This window comes from Vanessa atalanta, chromosome 25, assembly GCF_905147765.1.
Source record: "Vanessa atalanta chromosome 25, ilVanAtal1.2, whole genome shotgun sequence".
Lineage (NCBI taxonomy): Eukaryota > Metazoa > Arthropoda > Insecta > Lepidoptera > Nymphalidae > Vanessa > Vanessa atalanta.
Genome location: NC_061895.1, coordinates 5,610,988 through 5,635,349, shown reverse-complemented (window position 1 = coordinate 5,635,349; position 24,362 = coordinate 5,610,988). Strand labels below are relative to the sequence as shown.

Below are 24,362 nucleotides of genomic sequence, written 5' to 3'. Positions count from 1 at the left end.
TAAGTTTAAAGTTCGAACAATCTTCGTTTCATTTGTCGATATCCGTCCTCTGACGAGAACGATATTGACTCAACGATAGCAATCGTGTCTATTTCCATACGCAGTGTCTGTCTGTCGCAGATTGAAATTAAACACAGCCACTGGGCTTGTGACCGAGATATGATATAGAGATATGTCTCGGATATATTATTATTTTTTGATTCATTGTGACAGGCCGAGATGGTCCAGTGATTAGAACGCGTGCATCGGCACCGATGACCGATGATTTTGGGTTCAACCCCAGGCAAGCAACACTGAATTTTCATGTGCTTAATTTGTATTTATAATTTATATCATCATCATGAGGACACTTGCATCTGTCTAATTTCGACGAAATTCTGCCACATGTGTATTCCGCCAACCCGCAATAAGGCAGCGTGCTGGAATATGGTCCAAACCTTCTCCTCAAAGGGAGAGGAGGCCTTAGCGCAGGAGTGGGTAATTTACAGGCTGTTAATGTAACGTAATGTAATGTAATTATTCATTGTGGACATGTACTGCCATAGATTCTACCATTGAAACCAACTTTGTATATAAGTTATATGTATTGCTCATTGCACAAATAAATTGTAAGGTTCTTTATCAGTAATAAAAGTTCTCTAACCTGATAACCTATTTATGTCACTATCCACGTGAATCAATATCAAAAAATTCAATAATTTTTTTTAGTCGACGTACATTTTGATACGTAATATTAATTTTTGCAGTAATAATTAAACAAATACATTTCTTGAAAATCTTTTAAATATATAGATAAACCCCAAGTTCATAACATATATAAGATTTTAATATAGCGTCGAACGATTGCCGCACTCTTGAATTACGGATTAATAATATCATACCGTCGCGTGCTAAAATAATATAAAAGACGCAAATCCATTCAATATCATGAATATATTCATAAACCTGAAATTAAATATGGATTCAATATTATGGTAAACATTTAAAATTGATTGATAACATTATTATAAAAACAATCATTTTTAATTCGCTAGGATGTACGACAAAACATTAAATACAACATTTAACTTTTTTTTCTCATACATACTCGTAGCTTTTTATACTGCATGTAATAGTGTTTTATTAGAACTAGTTGTTTGTGTTCGTTGAAATAAATTGGATTATTATTATTCATCATCATTATCATAATCAGCCTGTATTAGTCCACTGTTGGACATATGCCTCCCAAAGGCGCATATCATCACTTCACCGTGCCACAGGGCATCCTACACTACGTTTGCCGATTCGCGGTCTTCACTCTAGAACCTTCTGGCCCCAGCTGCTATCGGCTCTTTGACAGATGTGATCGGCTCACTGCTACTTCAGCTGGCTAATCCTCTGATCTATGTCGACCACCATTGTACCTTTACTTTAAATTTGTGGACCAGCCGCACTGTAAGTGTCCACGTCTCGGCTTTGAAGACTTTCGTCTTCAGGCACTGGGGTATTGGCGACGTTAAGACTCGACGTAATTTCCCAAACGCTGCCCAGCTGAATCCTTCTATTGGCTTCCCTCTCGAAGTTGTTTTTATCTAACTGCATAGTTTGCCCGAGGTATACGTACTCTTGAACAACTTCAAGAGTTATAGCATTCACAGAGATCGGCTCCGGACTAACGAAATTGTTTATCATGCCCTAGGTTTTATCCAAGTTCATCCGGAGGCCGATTTTTAGAGAAGCGTTAGCCAAGCTGTGCAGCATTTGTTGCAAGTCCTGCAACGATTCTGCCGCAATGAAGACATAATCTGCAAATCTCAAGTGTGAGATGTACTCGCCCTTAATATTTATGCCCTTACCTTTCCAGTCCAGCATCTTAAACATATCTTCAAGGGCGTTACTCCCTTGTTATTGCTAACGCCAAAACCTTACCCACTCCCACTTTAGACTTGAAGTCCCCTATCAAAACGTTTAAGTGAGCCTTTGTGGTGCTCTTTATATGTCTTCGTCCATACGTTTGATGACACCCACCTCCCTCGACACTCTCGGGTGACTTCATCACCCGAGAGTGTCGAGGGAGGTGGGTGCGTAAACCTGCACAACTTTGAGACTGTATCTATCGTTTGGCTTACTAATGAGGTACGCAACCCTTGTCGACACACTGGAGGTCCTTTCCCTCTCTTCGGACAGTCGTCAGGGTTAGTTTGTTTGGGTGGCCGTTTGTTACGCGGAGATTCTTGGCACCCTCTGCCCTACCTTTAACGTGTTAACGTGGTCGCCGCCGTTACCTGAAATAGTAGGGCCGCCGTGGACTGGGGGTGGTGGGTATATTGGGCGAACGCAGGGCGCAACTTCTCGCACCGGTAACTTACTGCCCGTCACCGGTCTGTGTCACTTAGTTGCGCCGTTTCGGTTGTTTATACCGCCATCAATCGGTCGTCAGAACCTCGTTGGTTAACTAACAGGGTGCACAACGTGCGGGTGAGGATGACTTGGGGCACTGAGATGTAGTTGTGCCCACTTACACTCCTTACATTATTATTATTTCAATAAAACAACTTCAAATAAAAAATGCACTTTTGGCACTCAATTAGTTTTAGAGAACTTCAAATAAACCGAGGATTCAATAATATTTATTGTTAATTGGTATTTCAAGAATTCATTTTAAAATCTTCCTTGAGCACAACACTGACGGCCTCTCTGAGCAAAAAATTATCCGTTTTTCTGCAATTATGTCAAAAAAATCATTAAATATTTCTATGGGGGAAATTTGCTGGTCATCATCATCACTTATTTGTATTAAACCTAATGAGTATTATGCCATATTTTCGTAAAAAAAAAATGCCATATTTTTTTATTTACTTCGTTGTCGTAAAATTTCAAATAACAAAAATATGGTCTCAGTTAATGTTAATTATATTGAGATATTAGATTTAATGGATTCGAATTATTTATCTAGCATGGACAAGTACTAATTGGACGGTAACTCAACGCCGAAGTGTCAACTTTGACAGATTTTCCAAGAGTTATATCAACTACTCTCCAATTAAATAGGAAACAGTTATTTGTGAGACCAATTATGCTAATTACAATAAATAAATACAAATATAATGTTTAAAAACTTTTTACTTATTAAATTATGCGACGAAGGACGTTTTATTTTCTAAACTCAAAGTCCAGATGACGGTGATTCATTGTGAATCCATCGCACTATTTGTCTTACAAATTAGTATGTTTGTTGAACACTTAAAAATTATTATGTATTCCATCAGATATAGCCCCACTTCAATATAAGAGATAGAACGTACCAAGAATTTACATCACAGTAACTACAGCTAACTTACCAGAACATAATCATTTGTAAATTTTGTACAATTTATTATCAAATATGTAATAACATCTTGTTTATATTTTATACTTATCGGATAGTGTCTATGGGATTTGGACAGCGCTTTAGTATCGCGTCGAGGGTAGCGGGGCGGCCATCTTTGATCGACGATTACATTCAAGAATTCCCGCGCACCAAGGATAGGACGAATCGCTAATTTCCTATATAATCTTAATAAATTTGTACAAGAGTGATTTGATTTGATTCAGCAATTTACATATGTTTGTATATGTGATATATTAATGAATCGATATTGATGACTATTGTGAATTTATCTGTGTAATTCATTCGTTAAATTAAAGACGTATTGAAATTGAGAATAATATTTGAATATACGCCCATTCATTATGAATAATCCTGATATTGATATTAAAATGTCTATATATATTATAGTGATTCGTGACTTTGACAAATATAAATATTTTCAGTTTTTAAGCTGTTAACTTTGACATTGACAGATACTCATTAGGGCGGGAAATAGATGACGGAATGACGTTTTTTTTTTTCAAACGGCGTCGGTTTTTATTATATTTGTGCCTGACAAAATTATACATCCACGAAAATTACGTTTTACGTCTGAGTTCAATACCAAGTGCGTTCATTGCAGAGCAAATAGGTATTTGATTTCGCTAAGTGAAATGTTGGTTGAAGAAAGAAATAAAATAAAAAGGGTAATAATAAAAAATCAATCTGCTCGGAGTAAACTATCTTTATTTCACAAAAAAAAACACCAATTAAAATACATTTTAAAACATTAATTAATTATTATGGTTAGGTTATTTGTATATTACTCATACCAACGCGGCCTGGCGCATTCGTAAACTCTATATCCTAACGGATAAGGTCGAAATTTATTCGACACATTCCGTGTATTGTCTCATTATTGTCAAATTCACCATACCGCGTAACATTCATATATAATTAATCTTAGCTAATTATTTATGATAAGAAGTTGCTTTGAGGTATTCCAAATAATCGGCATGATTTTTATTAATTTATATATATATTAAATTTATGGATCGATAGATGAATAGGGTGTCATAAAGTGATGTCATAGTTTCGGTTTTACACGGTCGGGTTATTTTCCCCACTCGTAACACGTTTACGCTTATCTGGACGAAAAACTAAAGTTGGTATATAATGTCAAAATCAATAATCTCGAGCCTTTAGTGCAGGGCGGGGAAATTATTCGGTATTTTCGAAATTAGTATCGTTAAGGAACTAATTTATGTGACTAATATATTTGCAAGTCGATTACTTGGTATACCTCACAAGATATTAATAATATATTATTTTGATATGATTATTTTAATATGTAACAGACACATTTATAATAGATTCCAAGATATGTAAACGCGAACAATCTATGCAGGTAAAATGTAATCAAAATTTAATTTATCAATTAAATCACCTATTTTAAACTGCAATACGCATCCATCGCTACTAAATATAACTAGAAATAATTACAAAATAATTCGTTTCAACTACGGAATATATATCGAAATTAATATGTAAATAAATATATATATATATCTTGCTAAATCGTAGGATAGGACTGTACGTCCGTTAATAAATACAAGTTTAATGAATTTGACTAGCTTAAAGCCGTTATACATATGTTATATAAGTTAAAGCCAATATCATAGTCTGTGAGGTTATGTTGACGATCTCCGTCGTATCTTATAGTCAATAGATAGAGACACGATTATATGTATATCTAGCACATAAATAGTTAACACTCTTAAAAACTTTTAACTCTTCGATCTGTCAAAGATGGTGGCAATCGCGTACATTGAACTCTCCCGCGAGAAGTTTCCAGAAATTTCCGTAGACAATATTTTATACAATTCAAAAGCCTTTCCTTAATACTTATGTCCTGCCTCACATATTACTAAATCCAATACATGAATAATATGAAAGAGCGCGGGGCGCTTCACTAATTTACAATTAAGTAACTAACCTGAAACATTTAATTGTAGTTAAAGCATTTATTTGTCGGTTCGGTTGAGCAATTATCTGCCGAATGTTTTATGTCATAAAGTCTCTCATCGCCCAGCCGAATCCGACTCAGCCGTCCCTTAGGCTTTTGGAATAGGTATATTACAGAACTTAGCCTCTAATCACAACGACAGTTATACAAATGTATAGACATTCAAACTACGTGGTTAATATAATTGTATAATTCAGCGTATAATATAGCAACAATTATTATCAATTTTCAAGATTAACATTTATACATAATACTAAAAAGATAAAGTTTGAATTGTTTAAAAAATTCAAAGGGACCAAGTAAGTTAACAGGAAGTTAGAAAGTGACCGCGAAATTGAAAATTCTATGATAAATAATTACTAAAGTGACATTTTAAACTACATAGTATAATTTATTTATTGTCTCAATTAAGTTTTATTATTGTCGTTTCTCGTATTCATATTTTTAAGTATGCTCTACACATGCTACGACATTTAAATTCAATGAATTAATGTGTTAATTTGTTATCTGTTAAATACAATGGCATTTTAATATGCATATTTCACGGACTGACTTGACATAATTGCACTCAACATAGACAACCGTCTTAGTTTCATACATGAAAATAGATTTTTTTTATTTGATTTTGTCACTGGTCACATTAATATATATTATGATTCAATTATTGACTTCTATGACAATTTTATTAAAAAAACAATGAGTCCAATATACTAATAGTCAAATGTATATAATTATTTTTGTAATCTTAGGACAATGTAAGATAAAGTAATTTTTAAATAATCGACCAGTAACTAAACGATTACAAAATATTCTAGTGTTGCTATTATTGAAAATTTAACTAGAATTATTTATAGTTCCATCAGTTTGACCAGTGAAATATTATTGACATAAATTTATCCGAGTGAAAGAAATTCGTGCAAATGTCATTAGTGCATTTATAATATGTATTGCAAATTTTCCATGAAATCCTGTATATTTAATAAAGACTGCTTTTATTTTATTATAATTATTTCCAATACAATAATGTAAGAGGAATAGTAAATTATTAAACATTCATAAAAATATTATAGTATCGATTTTATTGTCCGTTTTCAATTGTAATTGTAAATATTTTAAAAAATTAAGTACAATTTGAAGTTTCTACTTTGGATAATTATTGACATATTAATAATTGTAATCAGACTTAAAATATTTAAAATAAACTTAAACATATAACTAACATTAAAAATATAATAAGTTACAAGTAACAATTTAGTTTATTTTCGTATTCTTTTGTTGTTTACTGACTGGCGTCGCACATTTTACAAATGTCATGAATGTCAATGTCATTTGCGAAAATATTTATCGATGAATAGAGGCGAATATTCGCCCGAAGTTATCGATAAATTTGAATATTTCAATGTGATAATGCGCCAGTCTAATAGCATTTCAAATATATTCTTGACGAACGTTTGCTCACACAACGGCCGACGAATATTAATAAAAACAAACTCGAACAAAAGTATTTCAATATATTTCTTTGAAAAGAAACAGCCAAGGAAAATGTTTCGAATATTAAATTGAAAGTTATAAATACTTTGACAATAAATCATTAAAAAAAAAATACTCTTAAAGTCTAATATCGAATAAACCTCTAAACATTTAGGTTAATTTTTTTTATTGTCCATTCGTTTACGTCTTGGAAATTGACGGTTTCTACTCGTAGGTTTTTAATTGATCATAATAATGTATTTAATTTAAAAAAAAATATTATTGTCTCGAAAGAGGATTTAGCCTACGAATTATAAATCTAACATCGACCTATAGCCGATTTTAAATACAAGAAAAATACTATTACAATCTTATATCTATAAAAATACAATGCGATTATAAAGGGGTTAAAAATCGCATATCTACAGAGAAAACCTCAGTTTTTTTTTTAAATTAAAAATATAAAAATATTGCAATAGATACGCTGAAAGCTCGGGTCAGAAGCGAAAGCGAGGATATGCTTTCGATATGGCGTTTTCAATACTGATAATTATATTAATTGGAGTTTAAAGCCCACATAGTATTTGTACGTAAGGGAAGTATCCCTCTGGAATGTTCAAGATCGTTCTAGAAAGTTCCATTGTTTCAGTAGGCATAGGGAACGTACTCTGGAAGGACGTAGTCGAGGTACGGGTGGTAAAAGGTCCGACGTACTGGTGGCAGCATCACATCGGAGTAGCGAGAGAATTGGGATACCTGACGACTGCCGCTCTGTGGTTTTCTGGAAAGAAATATAAAACTATAAAATTATGATAGTACATTTATCTCAGTCGTATTATAAGTCGTATTAAATCGGACGAAGGTCACTTAAAATTTACAAGGTTATAATACGTTCAATGTTTATTAAAATTAAATTTCAAAGGTTATCGTTTAGAAAATTTACTATTATATAGCTACAGAGTTACAGATGTTACTATACCGATATTATTTACCTATTAAGTATAATATATATTTGTATGGCCGTAGTTGTGTAAATCTTAAAAAAATAATTGCATTGAAATCAAGATAAAATCGAATAAAAATAGACCAGGATATAGCGTACTTAATGGCCATTATATAATGCCAGAGATTTATTTTACGGTAAATGGTATTTGGTGCATTGCTATTTGGTACTCAAAGTGTAATGTATAACATGACAGAACTCTGTGATATCTTTAATTTTATCTTGTGATTTAGCTGAAATACGTATACATATTTCTTAAGCGTGTGCACAGATACAAAAGCGCTCTACAGGGTGTTCTTGTGATTAGATATCTCAATAATCGGTGGGACGGCAATCAGATACTATTGGAGAGAGCTCAAACGCGAGACCAAAGGGTTTACGTACTTTTCAAGATATGTGAGTGTTAGCCCGACCTTACTTGGCGAATTCGCAGTCCTAGCCGCTCTAGGCCCCAGGCCACGTGTCGCCCCTTTCTCAGCACCCATCATGACATATATACATCATTCATGAATTTACTTCATTTCCATTTTTAATTGATTCAGAAATTTGTTTAACGTTACGTTTATAATAATTTCCGAGGTTTCCGGGATGATTGGATATTTAAATACATAATTTAAAATGGTTTTAATAAAATAAATGTTTTACAATCTGTTACAAAATTTGTCTGCAATTAAGCGCATCAATATCATTAATCAAATCTTCGCAATCCAATTTGTTTAAGAAATCAGCTTCAATGTTAAGCAAAGCAAGATAGCTTAACCTCTGCTCCGTCATTGTTTTGTGTCAATTGTTTTTAAATATGTGCAAACAAGAAAATGATCTTTCTAGTGTACAGTTACTGGCGGGTGTACACACACATACAAAGTGCAATATCCACGTTTGGGTAAACGGTTTGAAGGTTCGGTTCATAACCATTTCAACAAACTGACTGCACTCTTTCGCTCCTCATTTTTTATGGTGCAGTGAGAACGAAATGAAGACATTCTTCTGTAAAATTGTCTTCTAAGTCAATAGAATAAATCAATTGCCTTGTCCTTGTCTTCGACTTCTGAGATGCTTAGATTCGTCAGATTGGTAATAAAGTAAAATTTAATGTAGAGTAATTTATAAGCGTCCCAGTCTATTTTCAGTTCTTCTGACAATGTATCAATTACTACCAAAAAAGTATTTATTCTAAAATTTTCTTGTTGCATCTTTTCACCAGGAAATTTATCTCGCTAGGAAGCGCAACGTACGAAAAACAATTTTTATTTTTATTTTATTTTTTTTTAAATCATCGAAATGGTCTCTTGTTTCGCTAATAAATTATATTAAAGCCTCATACAGTTCTATGACAATGGTGATGTCAATTTCCACACTTAAAAGCTTTCTTATTGTGGCGTAAATGCGACCTTGTAAATTTCCCCAAACAAACATGAGGGTCGTTTCAAAACGTTCCTCCTGCTTCGCATTTAACGCTTATCTTCTGTTGTGTGTCATTTTCGATGGTGACTAGCGCTTTATGGATTTCATTTCAGGATTCGCGTAAACTTTTGCATGCGTCTGCACGAGCTGACCAACGAGTCGTTGATAGACTATTAACGGTGAAATGGGTTTGAAGGAGTTGCTAACGCTGAGTTGACGCTGCAAAGAAATTGTATAACTCTTGGAGTAGAGAAAAGAACGAACAAGCTTCTTGGCTGCTTTCAGCTGCTCATTCACCTACTAAATTAAGCGAGTGTGCTGAACAGGGAACATAGTCGGCAAGGGGGGAAAATTACTTTATTTTAGCTTGTAAGCCATTGTATAAGCCTGACATGTTAGCTGCGTTGTCAAATGATTGCCTGCGGCAGTTTGAAATGTAAATTCCCAATTCGTTTAAAGTTGATGTAACAGCATTTGTCATTTGTTGTGATTTGTGGCCTGAGTTTGGAACAAACTTGAGGAACCGTTAATTTGGCAGGACATATCTGATAACATAAGTAACAACTGACCAGCCTACGTTATATATGTATGCCGGTGTCGAGTCGATGATCAGAGAAAAATATTTTGCTGTTAATATTTCCATTACGATTGTCTCCAAAACTTTGTTTCCCATAAGTCGAATTAAGTCTTCGCATGTTGTTGAAGAAAGATAACTCGTAAATCCTGAGCCTGAATTTCGATAACGCGTAATGTGCTTTAAGGACATCAAATAATTTACATTGTGGATTGATCCAAATTTTTAGTCGTGTTCTCTGAAAGGCAAACCACGTGATGCAAGCTCTTTTACGAATGCAACTACTCTTTTCAGAATGTTTTTCCGGTAATATATTTCTTCACCCAATTGCATTGTTAATGCGCGGTCAGCGCGACCTAACACGTTGCTTCGTTCTTTCATATGCAGAACAGATAATTTGTGAGTAGGCGGGGTCACAGCGGCGCGACGCACCGCACGCGCGACCGCACGAGCTTGACTGACATGTGCATAATGACGATAGGAACCTACCTATTACTATCACACATATTAAACTAAATGTACGAACTATTTTATAAGTACGAATAACGATATTATTTATAATCTGATACGCAAAAATAGTGATTTAGAAAGATTATAATCATACGGTACGGTGTGCGAGCCTTTAAAATATTAAGATTTAATTAGATTAAAAGAATTAAATTAAATAGTTATTATCAGTGATTTTTTTTGGGAACATTTGCCGCCCTTAATATCTGACCGACCTAGGCCCGAGACTACTGGGCCGTAGGGCAAAAGATGAAGGGCACTTAGAATTACAGTGTTAGTTAAAAAATTATGGCAGAAAAAATTGGCACGCGGTCTACAGCCCATAATTTAACCACCAGGCCAACGAGACACTCAATAAAATTTATTGCAAATTAAATAATAGAAGTTAATAAGAATTTTAATATTCTATTAAAAAATGCAAATCACGGCAAAAAACTGGACTCTAAACGTCAACTTTTATCAGTGGACCTTTAAATGGATAGTTTTTATTTCAATTAGTTTTCATGCAATCTCTGATAGACGGCATCAGAACTAATTAAAAGTTAAGTTTTTGCTAAATTTTCTTTGGATAGAAAATGGGAAAAAATTAAAGTAAAGTAATAACGTTAACAGCATACGAACGAGTTCGTAGTTAAAATTTAGTATTCTATTAACAGCTTAGCGAATGATTTTCATGAAGAACTTTCAGCACGTTTTAGAGTTAGCTACAATTCGTTCCGACAAATCCGTTATTCTGAATGAAGTAAGTTGTTTATAAATGAACTCTGTAAGCCCTATTAAGGAGTTCTGAAATAGTTTTTCTTTTAGCAAGAAACGATGGTTTTCAAGGAAATTCTATTTATGTTTTGAACTTATGACTACCTTTATTTGGTGACCTGTCACTAATCAGCTCCAGAGGTCCAAGGACAACCGCTAGATCGGACCATTGAACAGTTATTGGAGTTTTTCACTTACAGAAAAGACCCGAAAATAATAATTTACAGAAACTCATCGGTAATTATCTGTACTAGCATTATAAAGGCGAAAGTAAATCTGCCTGTTGCTCGTTCAAGGTCAAGCCTTTGATCCGGATTTGATGAAGTTAGATATGAACCAAGCTTGAACTACAAGGAAGAACATGGCTATTTTTGTGTTTAATCTTTTGGAATTTGTGTAACAATTTTCAATAAGTAACGAATTTACCAACCGTAAAAAAAAAATATTTTCAAGAACAAAAACTCCAAACAAGTTTTCTATAGATATGAAAAGGAGCAGAAGCAATGGTTCCTATAAAATTGATTACGCCATAACCCCATTATGGGGATTCTATGGCGGATGAAACATTATAATGATAAAACGATGAATCGGCAAATATTTAGGCGCTAGATGGTATCATTTCGTATTCCTATTTTTAGGTAAACCCCGCCGGATATAAATAGCTTATATTGATTTTCTGTACAATGTCGGGATCATCTGTAAATGCCTTTATGTTGTAAGCCTTTAGGGGAATAAGTATCCTGATATGACTTATGAATAAAATAAAAATATTTAGGATAGTAGTTAAATGTTTTTTTTTCGTTTTAAATTTAGAATACTTTGTGACGCAATATGAGAGACGTAAAGATTTTTTTTTATATTCAAAATAGGCAGGCAAATGTTTTTTTTTTATGGAATAGGTTGGTGGACGGGAAAATCAATCACATGATGTTCGTCACTGTTCATAGTAATTGGCGTCGTAAAAATTTTATGCATTCCTTACATCACTAATGCGCCACCAACCTTGGAAACTGAGTTATTACGTCCCTTGTACCTGTTGTTACACTGGCTCACTCACCCTTCAAACTGGAAGACTAAGTGACTAAGACTAAGTGTTGCTGCTTAGTAGTACAATATCTGAGTAGGTGGTACCACCAAGGAAAAGTTGAGTCAAGTTTCCTGATGGTATTTCGTCACCACCGTCGCGGTGTAATACTAAATTATTTATACTCACTTTCCATGTCTCGCGCTGGGCTCGTCAGCGTACTCTAAAGGCTGAAGTCCTCGTGGCTCTTGTTCTCCATAGGTTCCGTATACAAAATCGTCATTACTGTAACAATGATTCTTGTTGAGTATAAAATTTTGTTTAATATTTTTGTTAATTTGTGTCGTTGTTCTGTGATTTAGTTTGCCATGAGTTAATTATTTTTATAAGAACAAGACTGTAGTTTAGATGAAGAAGCCGAAAAAATAGAGAGATTTGAAAACGGATTTTAATAGATAGGTAATTTTTAATAATAAACGTAAAGAGGTCATAAAATAGCCTAGGAACAATCATACTTGACCTTGGATTTGAAACGTATCCACGTCAAAAGTTTCCTCATAAAATCCTAATTAAATCTATAAAGCAATTTATGTGTGAAGTTTCTTAGTTTGCCTAAAATTAAAAAAGACAAAATGACAGTTATTACGTCATCATACCATGCGTTTATTTAGAATTAAATTTTTCATTAAAACAATCGAAAATTTATAACGAAGTTTTCTATGATTTTTTTGTTTAATTGACTGAAAGAACACACGTCGAAAAGTAGTGAGCATTGTAAAGCTCGAATAAGAAAAGTTTATTTCTTTAACATAAGCATCCGTTAAAAAATTTTAAATTTGAACTTCGGGAGGATTTACTTACGAAGTCAGAACGAGCAACTAGTGGCTTTACTTTATAAAATATTATCAAGCGCTTTATCAATTTTATCCACTTGTAAAACAAGATATTATCCGAGATTTTAAAAGGATCAAAGTTACTTTGAATCTTTGACGAAATACGATGTTCGCGAACTCGTTGTATAATTTTTCCTAACTTTTAAGTAAGTTAGTTTTGTTATTACAGGAAGTCTGGTCGGAGATTGTCGTAATTAGACTTGAGATGTTTTCTTTTTATTGATAATAGATAGGTAGCCTAACAAATATGCCACTTGAGGGTAAGTGGTAACCGTCCATAGGCATTGGTACTGAAAGAAATATTCACCATTCCAACGTCATGCGTCACCAACCTTGGGAACTAAGATGTTATGTCTTGTGCATGCAGTTGCACAAGCTTACTCCTCCTTCATATCAGAACATAACGATGCTAAGTATTGCTGCTTTGTGGTAGAATATGGCGTGATGAAGTCAGTTGGGCTTGTACAAAGCCCTACTACCATTCTTATATGGTACATCCTACTACACTACGAATTAGTAGATTTACACTAGAATAGACCACTTAATTTGGAAGAAAACCAACATGTCTTCACCCAGCTGACTATTGAAATATAGTACGATCCTTGTGATAAGTACTTTAAATCGTTTCAATATTTTTACCTACCGATATTTTGGATGATAATATTTAAAAGCATTTTCAATAACGCGTCCTAGGCCCTAGTCCCAGGTGCCCCTAGTAAACCCAGCGCTAGTTATCTTAGTAATCCTTCCTTCCTTAAGAATTGGGCTATCGAATGCAAAAATAATCTTTCAATTCTGACTGATAGTTCCAGAGACTAGCAAAGAAAAACCTCAGCTTTATTAATTTAGATAACTGGGCTATAGTGAAAATTAAAGGAGCTCTTTGAATAGCGCAACAAGTTTCTCTATTAGCTTTTAACGTTCAATATACCGCAAAGTGTCAGATCTTGATCCTCTCGTCCTCATAATTACATTTTGAGAAAGCATTAATAAATTCTTTTAAAGATCATTAATCTTAAACGTCAGCGTTGTATTCGCTCCATTTTATTATATATTTAAATTCTCCGCGCGTACCGCAGTGGACAGTAAAAATACGTTAAAGAATAAAAGATAATTTAACTAAAAAAATAACATTTTCCGGGAAAATACTTTATTTTTTTAAAACGATTATAATTCTGTTTCATTATAATATATTCCATACACAAAATGTTATTATCGTTTTAAATTAAAACCTTTTTATTTGTTTTAAAAAGAATATGTTCTATTTTTGATTTTTTTTAGCTTAAATTTATTTTAGATATCCAATGTTCATTATTTTGACTTGTTACATAAAAACTATCATTAGAATCCTTCGTGTTATTTAAGTAAAAAAAAAAAAACTGGGTTAACGTTCGTTAAAAAAATACTATTAATGTTGATGATAGTTTATATTAAATAAATCAAACCATATAAGTTTTTGCTCTCGGTTTCATTTTTCAAATATACTTTAGTTTTTAATAAGACGGTTTATTTGGTTTGAACATTTATGAGATCGTAACGTTTTATTAAATAAGAACTGTATGTCGAGCTTCGTGTATGGATATTGAATAGAATTTTATTTTATTCGCCAAATAATAATTTCGCGGGTAAAAATAAGTAGAGTATTCGAAATGAGATTGAATTCTGGCGCTGAATACAAGCGGGTACAATCGTTAACTTCATATTGTGTGATTTGAGTTTTAACCATGACCATACCTATTTTAAAGCTAATTGTTTTTCTTTTAATGTTAAAATATTTCTTTGAGTATAGCATTGTACTGAAATTGATCACGTTGAATTGAATCTACAGAGTATTGTAATTGTAAATGTCAGATAGCCGACAAAGCCTTATCTAGAGGAATAGGTTTTAAGCCCACGCTATTCCAATGTGGATTAATGAATACAGGTGAGCTGGAATTTAAATCAATACAGATTTCCTTCTCTACGAACCAAGATATGAAGTATTAAGCACTTTCGAAAAGATTTACATGCTCTAGATACGAATTAATTTCGACTCTAGACTTTCTAGTTGGTAATAAAATAAATAAAAAAAAAAAAAATTTAAAAAGACACATACCCTCGCCCAGCTGCAATTTCTTTCAACTCCTGTTTTTGTTCCGTTTCGTATTTCCTTTGTAGTTCGCGGACGTGTTCTTGTCGGATCAGTTTCTTCAAAGCTTCGAATCTGCATCAAAAATTTAATTAAATGTTATTTTTTTTTTTTTTTTATGAAATACGTTGATTGATCTTTCTTTTCGGAAAATAAGAACTGCTGAATTTCTTGTTGGTATTTAAATTATAAAATAGTTTTTTTGGTACCTGTAGAAGTCTTCTAGAAAAAAGTATATTTTGATTTGATTTATATATGATGCACAAAAAGGCTACCAAGCGATGCGACTTTTAACTTTAAGCATTATTAGAAAAAGTGGGTAAAGCGAAAATAAGACTCAGTTGTACTTATAATAAACATTGCTTATATGTTTTAAAAGAAAAAAATAAACGATATAGTTCAGGATCCATAGTAAATTTTTGCACTTGATTACCATCAAGCTAATGTTTCGTGAGTAGCTTCATTATGATGAGACGCCCAACAATTTCCTGTACGAAAACTTTCGATTGTGGTACCAGAGGCAGCAGGAATAAAATATGTCGATCTGATTCTCAATAATTTGTTACTAACCTCGGTTTTATTGTTAAATCTCAAAATAATTATCTAAATTATTTATGTCATTAAAAATGATTACTATCCAACAGATTTTTTTCACCATGGATCCTGGACTAATACTGTTGTACTCTTAAAGCGTATTTGAAGCAAGTCACTTCAGTATCAATTTAATGGATACTGTGTTTACGAAATGAGAAGATTGGTCATTGATTCATTTGTTTTATTCATAATAAAATGAGTTATATATATGTATATGTTTTAATATAAATCATATATGTATAGAAGAAATATATCATACTAATAAGTTTAAATCGTTTTTTTTCCTTTTAGTTATTATTAGTAGAAGTATTTTTGTTACTAACAGATTGATGATCCACATGAGGTTTTTTTTCTTTCATTTATGAGTAATTTATTTTGTTAATCATATATAATATAAACGCCTATCACCACCTTTATAACATAAATCACTTGGTTTTAATTTAACAAACATATATGAAATATTTGGTTCAAAGAACGAAGATAATTTACTTAAAAAATGGTTGATCAATACGGTTTTCCGGTGTACTATTTTGGGAGTTTCGAGACCGTCCTCGTGACGCTTGAAGGTTTCGGTTCAGAAAGTTCGAAAACACATTACAACTTTTTTAGTATTGAATATATCCCGGCAGAAATATCCATACATATCGAAAGCGTGTTTTTATAGCAGGACGTTATCGTGACTTGGTTTAATAACAACAAACAAATCTTATATTATAAATATTATAAATTATTAATAAAAAAAATATATTTTAATTTTAAAATTAGATATTATTATTTTGTTGACGGTACTAACTAGGAATAAATACGTATTTTCCATATTAAATATTCTTTAAAACATGAATAATAAATAAATAATATTATGTAACGATTAAAACATCTATGTTTGAGTAAAAAAAAAACTCCACAAACTTGGAGAGCAACTCTAGGGTTTCCAAGTACTTTATTTGTTTGAAATTTATCTCACGAAGATAAACTTTTTGAGCAAGCGTTAGGGTATGCTAGTGCCGGATTTTTGTCGATTTCTAAGTATATGTATAGCCATTGTTTATACAAAAATGCTGTAAATGTTAAGATTCGAAGGTTGGATAGAGAGATTCGTTTAGTGTTTAATATTGAAAACGCAACATACCTATCCCTCTGGGGTGGTACCATGAAAGTGGGTCCACCGCGAGGCCGAGACGGTCCAGGGTACCGAAGGATCTTTCCAGAAGTATGTGGCACGTTCAACATTCCGAACATCTGTAACAAATATTATATTATACAATGCATATATAAATGACCTACTGCTGGGCTGAGGACTTTCCTCCTTTTCGAGGAGTTGTAGAAGGGCTTTGTGCAAGCCCGTCTGGGTAGTTACCACCCGCTTTCAGATATAATAGTGCCAAACAGCAATAGTTAGTACTGTGCTGGCACAAGGGACTAAACTTCTTAGTTTCTAAGGTTGGTGGTATGGCTTTGGTAATATGAGGAATGATTTATGTCTAGAGGCAGTGGGGACCATTTTCCATCAGGTCGCATATTTGTCAGTCCATAATCATAAAAAGGCGATTTGAATGAAGATGATATTCTACAACGCTGCTCTAATGCGGGTTTGGGGTAATACCTGTTGCAAATTTTTACCAGACACATTCCTTACGGTTATTTCATCGCCAAGTACAAGATTACTTAATAAACTTTAACATTAACATTAAAATTGGACTAAAATTTATAATTTATTTAAAGTCGCATAAATTTATTGAGATTAACAATTAAAATCAACTTAAATATATATTTTATAATTTGGTAAATGGTGATTGAAGTTATCAATATTTTAATCGTCATACAAGCTCCAAGCACGAATAATAAGGATAAAAGTAATAATCTCGTTAAAATATTCGAGAGTTTTATTGTTTAATAAAATCTGCTGGTAATTGTGTTCGCATTTCAAGTGACAAAATCACTTTCTTAAAGAAAATTAATCTTGAAGACTTTGGATCGAACTATATAGAAGATTGTAGATTGGAGTATGGTGATTAGGTAAGGTGAAGAAATTAAAAAATAATTTTAATATCAATTAAGTCATTATATCCATATGAAATTATTTTTAAATTCACAACTAAATTTTTTATCAGATTACTTATTTTCATTTAATAAAATGTTGTTAAATTTATTTAATAATCCAACTTTACAATCTTTAGAATATTCATATCATCCGCATTAAACAGAAAAGTCAAATCACGGAAGCATGATTTTTACGTCATTAATGAAACTATGAAATGACAAAGGGCAAACATGCAATCCCTGAGGGACACCCGACGATATTATAAGAGATGTCAAGCGAATAATCTTTAACCGCTAATACTTGAATACTGAATAGTTCGCTAATACTGAATAGTCTCGTAAATAACAAGTCAGGTAGAATAGTAGTTCAACGTAGTTAGGAAGATTGATTTGATCTAGTTTACGTATTAGTAACACATGAGATATCTTGTGTAAGACACTTATTGTCTTCTCCTGGGCAGGGTAGGGCAGTCAGAAGTACATCTTTACGAATTTTTCAAGTATACAATATTTATGTTATCGATATGTTATCGATTAAGGCCCATTTGTTATTTATTTTAAATTGTAAACATTGAAGGCTTATTAACGAGGAGAATAGATTTATACCAATTATGGAAATACGTCCATAATATTGTCTTATTCGAGTCAATACAAAGAGTATCTTTTTAACTCAGGTGTACTTCCAGACGTTTACAGGCTTGTTTTTTTTAATAAGTGGGTCTTTCTTAATGGTTTTTATTTAAATTTAAATTTAGTTGCTTGCGACAGCCCTGATGGCAGGTAATAGCGCGCATGCTTCATTGCAAGTTCCCGTATTACTTAAGAACTGGATTACCGTACCTATTATAGAAATCGCTCGCTTGCTCATGATTCGATTTGTACCCACACAATTTAAAGTCGGTTACCATATTAATAATGTATGGGAAATCAATTTTTTTGTTTATTAATCACATTTATGTGGAGTTTTCACACAAGATACAAATATCATTTTTATTACGTGTATAATTTTTATTGTCTAATTTTTATATAACGTAAGGGGACTGACTTATAGGCTATCTGATGGTAAGTGGTTAACATGTGAACATAAGCGTTGTAAGGAATAGTAACCATTCCTTACATCGCCAATGCACCACCGACCTTGGGAACTAAGATGTTATGTCCCTTACGACTGTAGTTACACTGGCTCTTGACCGTTTAAAACGGAACACAATAATGCCTAGTATTGCTCTTTGGCGGTAGAATATGTAAATGAGTGGTATCTATCCAGACGGGCACGCACAAAGCATCAAACCTGTGGTAGCTTTACATGAAAACCTTGTAACTAATACTTGAAAAATTGCAGTGTTATTTATAATACGAAAGACATTTGGCAGGTTTACACGGACGATGGCTGTCCGTGAGAATGCTTCTGCTAGCGGGTAGGTTTAATAAGCGGCTGAGGCGCTTAGGGCAGGTGCACTTAACAATATCCTCTTACGTTATTATTCCGACAACGGGTTGAGATGGTTCTATTCTAGTTTGCTGGAGCCACACAATACCTACTTATTTTAGAAGGATAATTTCCTTTAAATATTTTTTGGAACAAAATTTATAAATCAAAATCAAAATATACTTTATTCAAATAGGGGTTTTTCCACCGGTTCGGAATGTAGATTCTACCAAGAAGATCCGGCAAGAAACTCAGTAGTTACTCTTTTTCAAGATATAAAATATAAAGTTATGTTAGTTAAATACAATTATATATTTATATAATATATCCTGCCTGGAAGTCAACAAGTATTATCTCCAAATTTTTTTATCATATATATAATATTGTATTAAATTGTAATATAAATTTGTATTTTTATAAAAACGAGTTTCTTGTTAGTTATTTTCGATTGAATCTATATTCTAAATCAATGGCGCTGCTTTGATTGGAAGTGCTTTTAAAGTGTATTTCAGGAAATATATTTTGATTTTGATTGAAATCCATATAATGATGTTTTGGATCGAGTTTTCAGATTAGAGTAGTTCTCTTTCATCAAGAATGTTGTGAAATGTATCTTTAGAAGGAATTTCAGAATATATATACATTTTTAACCGGCTTCAAAAAGGAGGAGGTTATCAATTCGTCTGTATTTTTTTTTATGATTGTTACCTCAGAACTTTCGACTGGGTGAACCGATTTTAACGATTTTTTATTTTATTTGAAAGCTAGTGCTTCCCGTGTGGTCCCATTTTAATTTGGTCCAGTTCTGATGATGGCATCTATAAAAATACCATATAAGTCTTAAATTTACATTAAGTATATGCGCGACAAATGGACGAATAACTCAGTCGAGTTGAGTTATTCGTCCCGACTTCCCGACTCCGAATCAAAAACTAAAAATAATTGTAACTACATTATTTTATCGTAAATCGACTTTTAAGTATTCTATTATTTTGATTTCATTTTACTCAGGAGAACTCTAAATAATATTTTGATTATTGTTTGTTATTCATAGGTATGTATGGTATACCTATCTTCTCGCGTGGTAAACTCATAGATCGTACCTACTGTATTGATTAGTAGAAGAAGTAAGTTGATTATGAAGTTGTAGAAGAATACGTATTTTTTTTTACTTTTTAGTGCATGTTAATTTGTTTCGGAGTAGTTTTATTTGAAGTCGTTTTTTTTTTTTGTGTTAAATTTTTTGTTTGTTCATCGAGAATGTTGTGAAATGTATCTTTGGAACGAATTCGAGAATCAATATACGTTTTATTACTAACAGTATTTAAAACGGGATATTTACCATGTTTTTTATTTTTATTTGGTGGAGCTCGATGTTTCGACATTATCTACGAATGTCTTGTTCACGAGACTGACGTTTGCGGGTAGATGTTGACGGCATTAGAAGTGTCCATATCGGACTACCTCCTTTCCTGTACATTTGCTGCGTAAACACTGGTTACCACTTTCACTTTCACCCTTACTATATGTTTTATTTGCACTCGAAACTTTCGAGTGCAAATAAAACAGTGCAAATAGAACATATCGAGCTCCAACAAATGAAAATAAAAATCATGGTAAATATCCCGTTTTAAATACTGTTAGTAATAAAAATAACCATGTTAATTTAAAATCTAATATACGTTTTGTTACAAATTATTTGTTATTTTGAATGAGAATAAATGTTATAATTTTTTAAGAAACTATCTATTTTATATAATACCTGTAATTTCATAACATAATATTATACTTTTATTAAAAATAATTCATAAAAAATTAACGTATATTTAAAGTTATTTTGTAATGTTTGTATTGTATTTAATCATTTTAGTAAAATTAATTGACAATCATTATAAATAGTTAATAAAAAAAATATAATTCAAATTTTATTATAACAGAAAAAGAAACCAGATAAGAAAGTATTTATTAAAAAAATATGTTGTGCGACCCTGCCAGGATTCGAACCTGGAATCTTCTGATCCGTAGTCAGACGCGTTATCCGTTGCGCCACAGGGCCTATACTGGTTACCACAAATTAACTGATCTCTTAGAGGAAATTTCGAATGTAATCGATACAGTTATTATTAAAATTCTCTACCTCGAATAACTAATTTGTTATTATATTTCTAGGTAAATATATCAATGTACCTAAGTGATTGTACAATGCAAATATTTATTATTAAGATAATCAATTAAAAATAAATCTTATTTTTGCATATTTTATATTGAACTGTAATAAATAAATAAAAAAATGTACCCTTGGGGTTCAAGCTTGCTATACCAAGTTTCATCAAATTCGGTTTAGTGGTTTTGGATGAATGCATAACAGACAGACAGAGTGTCTGAAGTTAATATAATAACAGCAACAGTTACAACAGCCGTTTTTGATATAAGTATCGCGTACCAGACAGGCAGGCAGAAAGAGTTGCTCTCACATTTATAATATTCGTGTAGACTTCAGTTAATTATTTTAATCCTGTTTGTATTTGAATTATTATAAAAAAAAAAATACTTTATAAATATACTTGTGTCTTATACGTACCTATATTAAGTAGAACAGATTATAGATGTTATTTTATATACGATAGACATTTCCCAAGTTCTTTAACGTTTAATAAAATACACGACTCCCTCGACGTTAAATGTGTTCAAAAGATTAAACGCTCAACTTATACAGAATACTTTCAAAGCAAAGAGGATAATTAATTTTAATGTCGGTAAAGAAGATCCGTTTAATCGTCTAAAGAATAATAAATAAAAAAAAAAAACAAAAAAATACCTTGAACTTCAAAGTGTTTGTAAAAACAAAGAAAATTGTGTAACACCAGTTGAACCTTTTGTTTTAAAAGAATCGAAGCGTGTGAGAGACTTTGTACGAAAATTTATACAAAGTATAAATAAAACTGAGGTTGTTAACGTTATTGTACTTATATATAATATATATATATATATATATATCGCATAAAATACAACTGGTGGCTTTATTGCGAAATACATAGATGAGAGCTGAGATGGCCCAGTGGTTAGAACGCGTGCACCTAACCGATGATTTCGGGTTCAAGCCCAGACAAGCACCACTGAATTTTTATGCGCTTAATTTGTGTTTATAATTCATCTCGTGTTCGGCGGTGAAGGAAAACATCGTTAAGAAACCTGCATGTGTCTAATTTTAACGAAATTCTGCACAAATGTGTATTCCACCAACCCGCATTGGAGAACCGTGGTGGGACATGCTCCAAACCTTCTCCTCAAAGGGAAAGGAGGCCTTAGCCCAGCAGTGGAAAATTTACAGGCTGCTAATGTATGATGTACATAAATAAGCAAATCTTACTATTTGAATTCGAATTTCTGCATGCCTTGATCACTAAAAAGATCATCTATGTTTAAATTTGTCATAATCATGGCATGATCTGGATTTGCATTCGAATTTCAAGTACGTATTGTCGTGCTAAGCAATGCGGTAACTAAAATACTATACCGAGTTGTAACTTAAGATTCAAAGACATTTTAAGAATAGCGCAAAGACTTCACGAAGAAAATCTCTAAGAAATTCCAAACAAAATTATTAAATGCAAACAGACCTTTTTAATTTAAGTTTTACTCAAGCGAGCAGAAATAAATGATTTTATAGAAACTTTCGCGCCATTTGGAGCCTGTGGTCGACGTTGATTGAATATTTTATATTATACAACCGAAATGAAAACTGTAATAAACAATACAATTAGTTTTCAATGAACATAAATCGATAATGAACTGTACTAATATTATAAATACGAAAGTAACTGTCCGTCTGGTGGTCTCTCACGTCCAAACCGCTGAACAAAATTTGAAGAAATTATGAATGATGAAGTATGAAGCGAGTTTGAACTCCAAGAAAATATAAGCATACCAGTTTTACTGCTAGGCTATTTTTTATGCTCAACTGACGACGACCCTAAAACGACTAATGTTGCACTTAAATACTTTACTTATTCAACATACTTTTATTCATAACTAATAAACACGGAATTTTAACATACAAGAGGGGAAAGTTAAAATACAAAACGTTACACTCCACAGGAGGAGCACGAGTGGAGATAGCAAACAACGTTGACCTTTCCCTTTTAATTCCCGCGACGTACTGATCTATCTTTATTTTAAAATTATGAGGAACTAACACGGGGGGAAAGTGTTAAGGACGAATCGTACTGGACGTCGTCGAATACGTTGGGGCCTTAAGGATGGCAGGCTAGGCACTACATTTGCTATACTAGTGTTAAATAAAACAAAATGTACTTATTGTCAGCTGTAACTATCAGCATAAAAAACTGTCTATGGTAATGTTTAAAGGAATTCGTTGTAAATCTGACAGATGTGGGCGCATCTCGACTCGCTATACTAATTCTACGAAAATTTTATAAATACTGTTAAATGTTAAGTGAATTAAATTTAGAGGTCAGGCCGAAGTTTTGTTTTTTTTCCGTGTTTCTTATAACACGAACTTTAAGTATACGATGCCGAAAGTTTTTGGAATTCCTTTTTCAAAAATATCACATTAGATTCATTGCCGCCTCTTGTAATATTTTACTAAATACTTTATTGATGTAATCCACAAGGACATAAGCGAGGCTCTCAAGTATTCTAGGGATTTGGACAGGGAGATCCTGAAACCAGTGCCCTGAATCTCTTTCATATATAGCAAGTAGTCAAGCACGGTCACTGTCTGTCTGAATTCCAGGAAAAATTAAATCGTATAAAATTTCGACTTCTATCGTGAATGAAGAGCAATGTATTTCTTTGTTTATTTATAATTTGTTTTGTTATCTGTAACCTGATTTTTACTACTTCACTCTAAATATATAAATTTGTAAAATTTCGTATCAACTACTGACCCTATTGTGCTACTATATTTACTACTATTAGTAGTAGTAGTAGTAGTAGTAGTAGTAGAAATCAGTTATTAAAATTGTTGAGTCCGTATTTCATTTTTGATGATGTAGATGAAGATTCAGATGTAGAAGAAGATGTAGATGAAGAAAATCAACGGCACGAGTGTCAGTCACACCGTCGGTATATTTTTCCGTCCTTGACCAAAACCTTTAGCGAAATTCATTAAACAACTGAAACTCGCAACTTTCCCCGATGTCGAAACACTGTTAATTATTACA

At 32.6% G+C, this 24,362-nt stretch overlaps 1 protein-coding gene and 1 non-coding gene across 2 annotated transcripts in view; both read right to left on the bottom strand.

Annotated features, from left to right (window-relative positions):
* Positions 1–6,491: 6,491 nt before the first annotated feature.
* LOC125073832 overlaps positions 6,492–24,362 on the bottom strand; it is a 112,289-nt gene continuing 94,418 nt past the window's right edge. Inside the window, exons 5-8 of the mRNA XM_047684941.1 lie at positions 16,837–16,946; positions 15,081–15,188; positions 12,282–12,377; positions 6,492–7,605 (exon numbers count right to left, since the gene is read on the bottom strand). Coding sequence (XP_047540897.1) covers positions 7,470–7,605; positions 12,282–12,377; positions 15,081–15,188; positions 16,837–16,946 — 450 coding nt within the window. The 3' untranslated portion in view covers positions 6,492–7,469. The remainder of the gene's footprint in view (positions 7,606–12,281; positions 12,378–15,080; positions 15,189–16,836; positions 16,947–24,362) is intronic.
* Trnar-acg lies at positions 21,160–21,232 on the bottom strand. Its single transcript has one exon. It is a non-coding gene; the product is annotated as a tRNA-Arg (tRNA).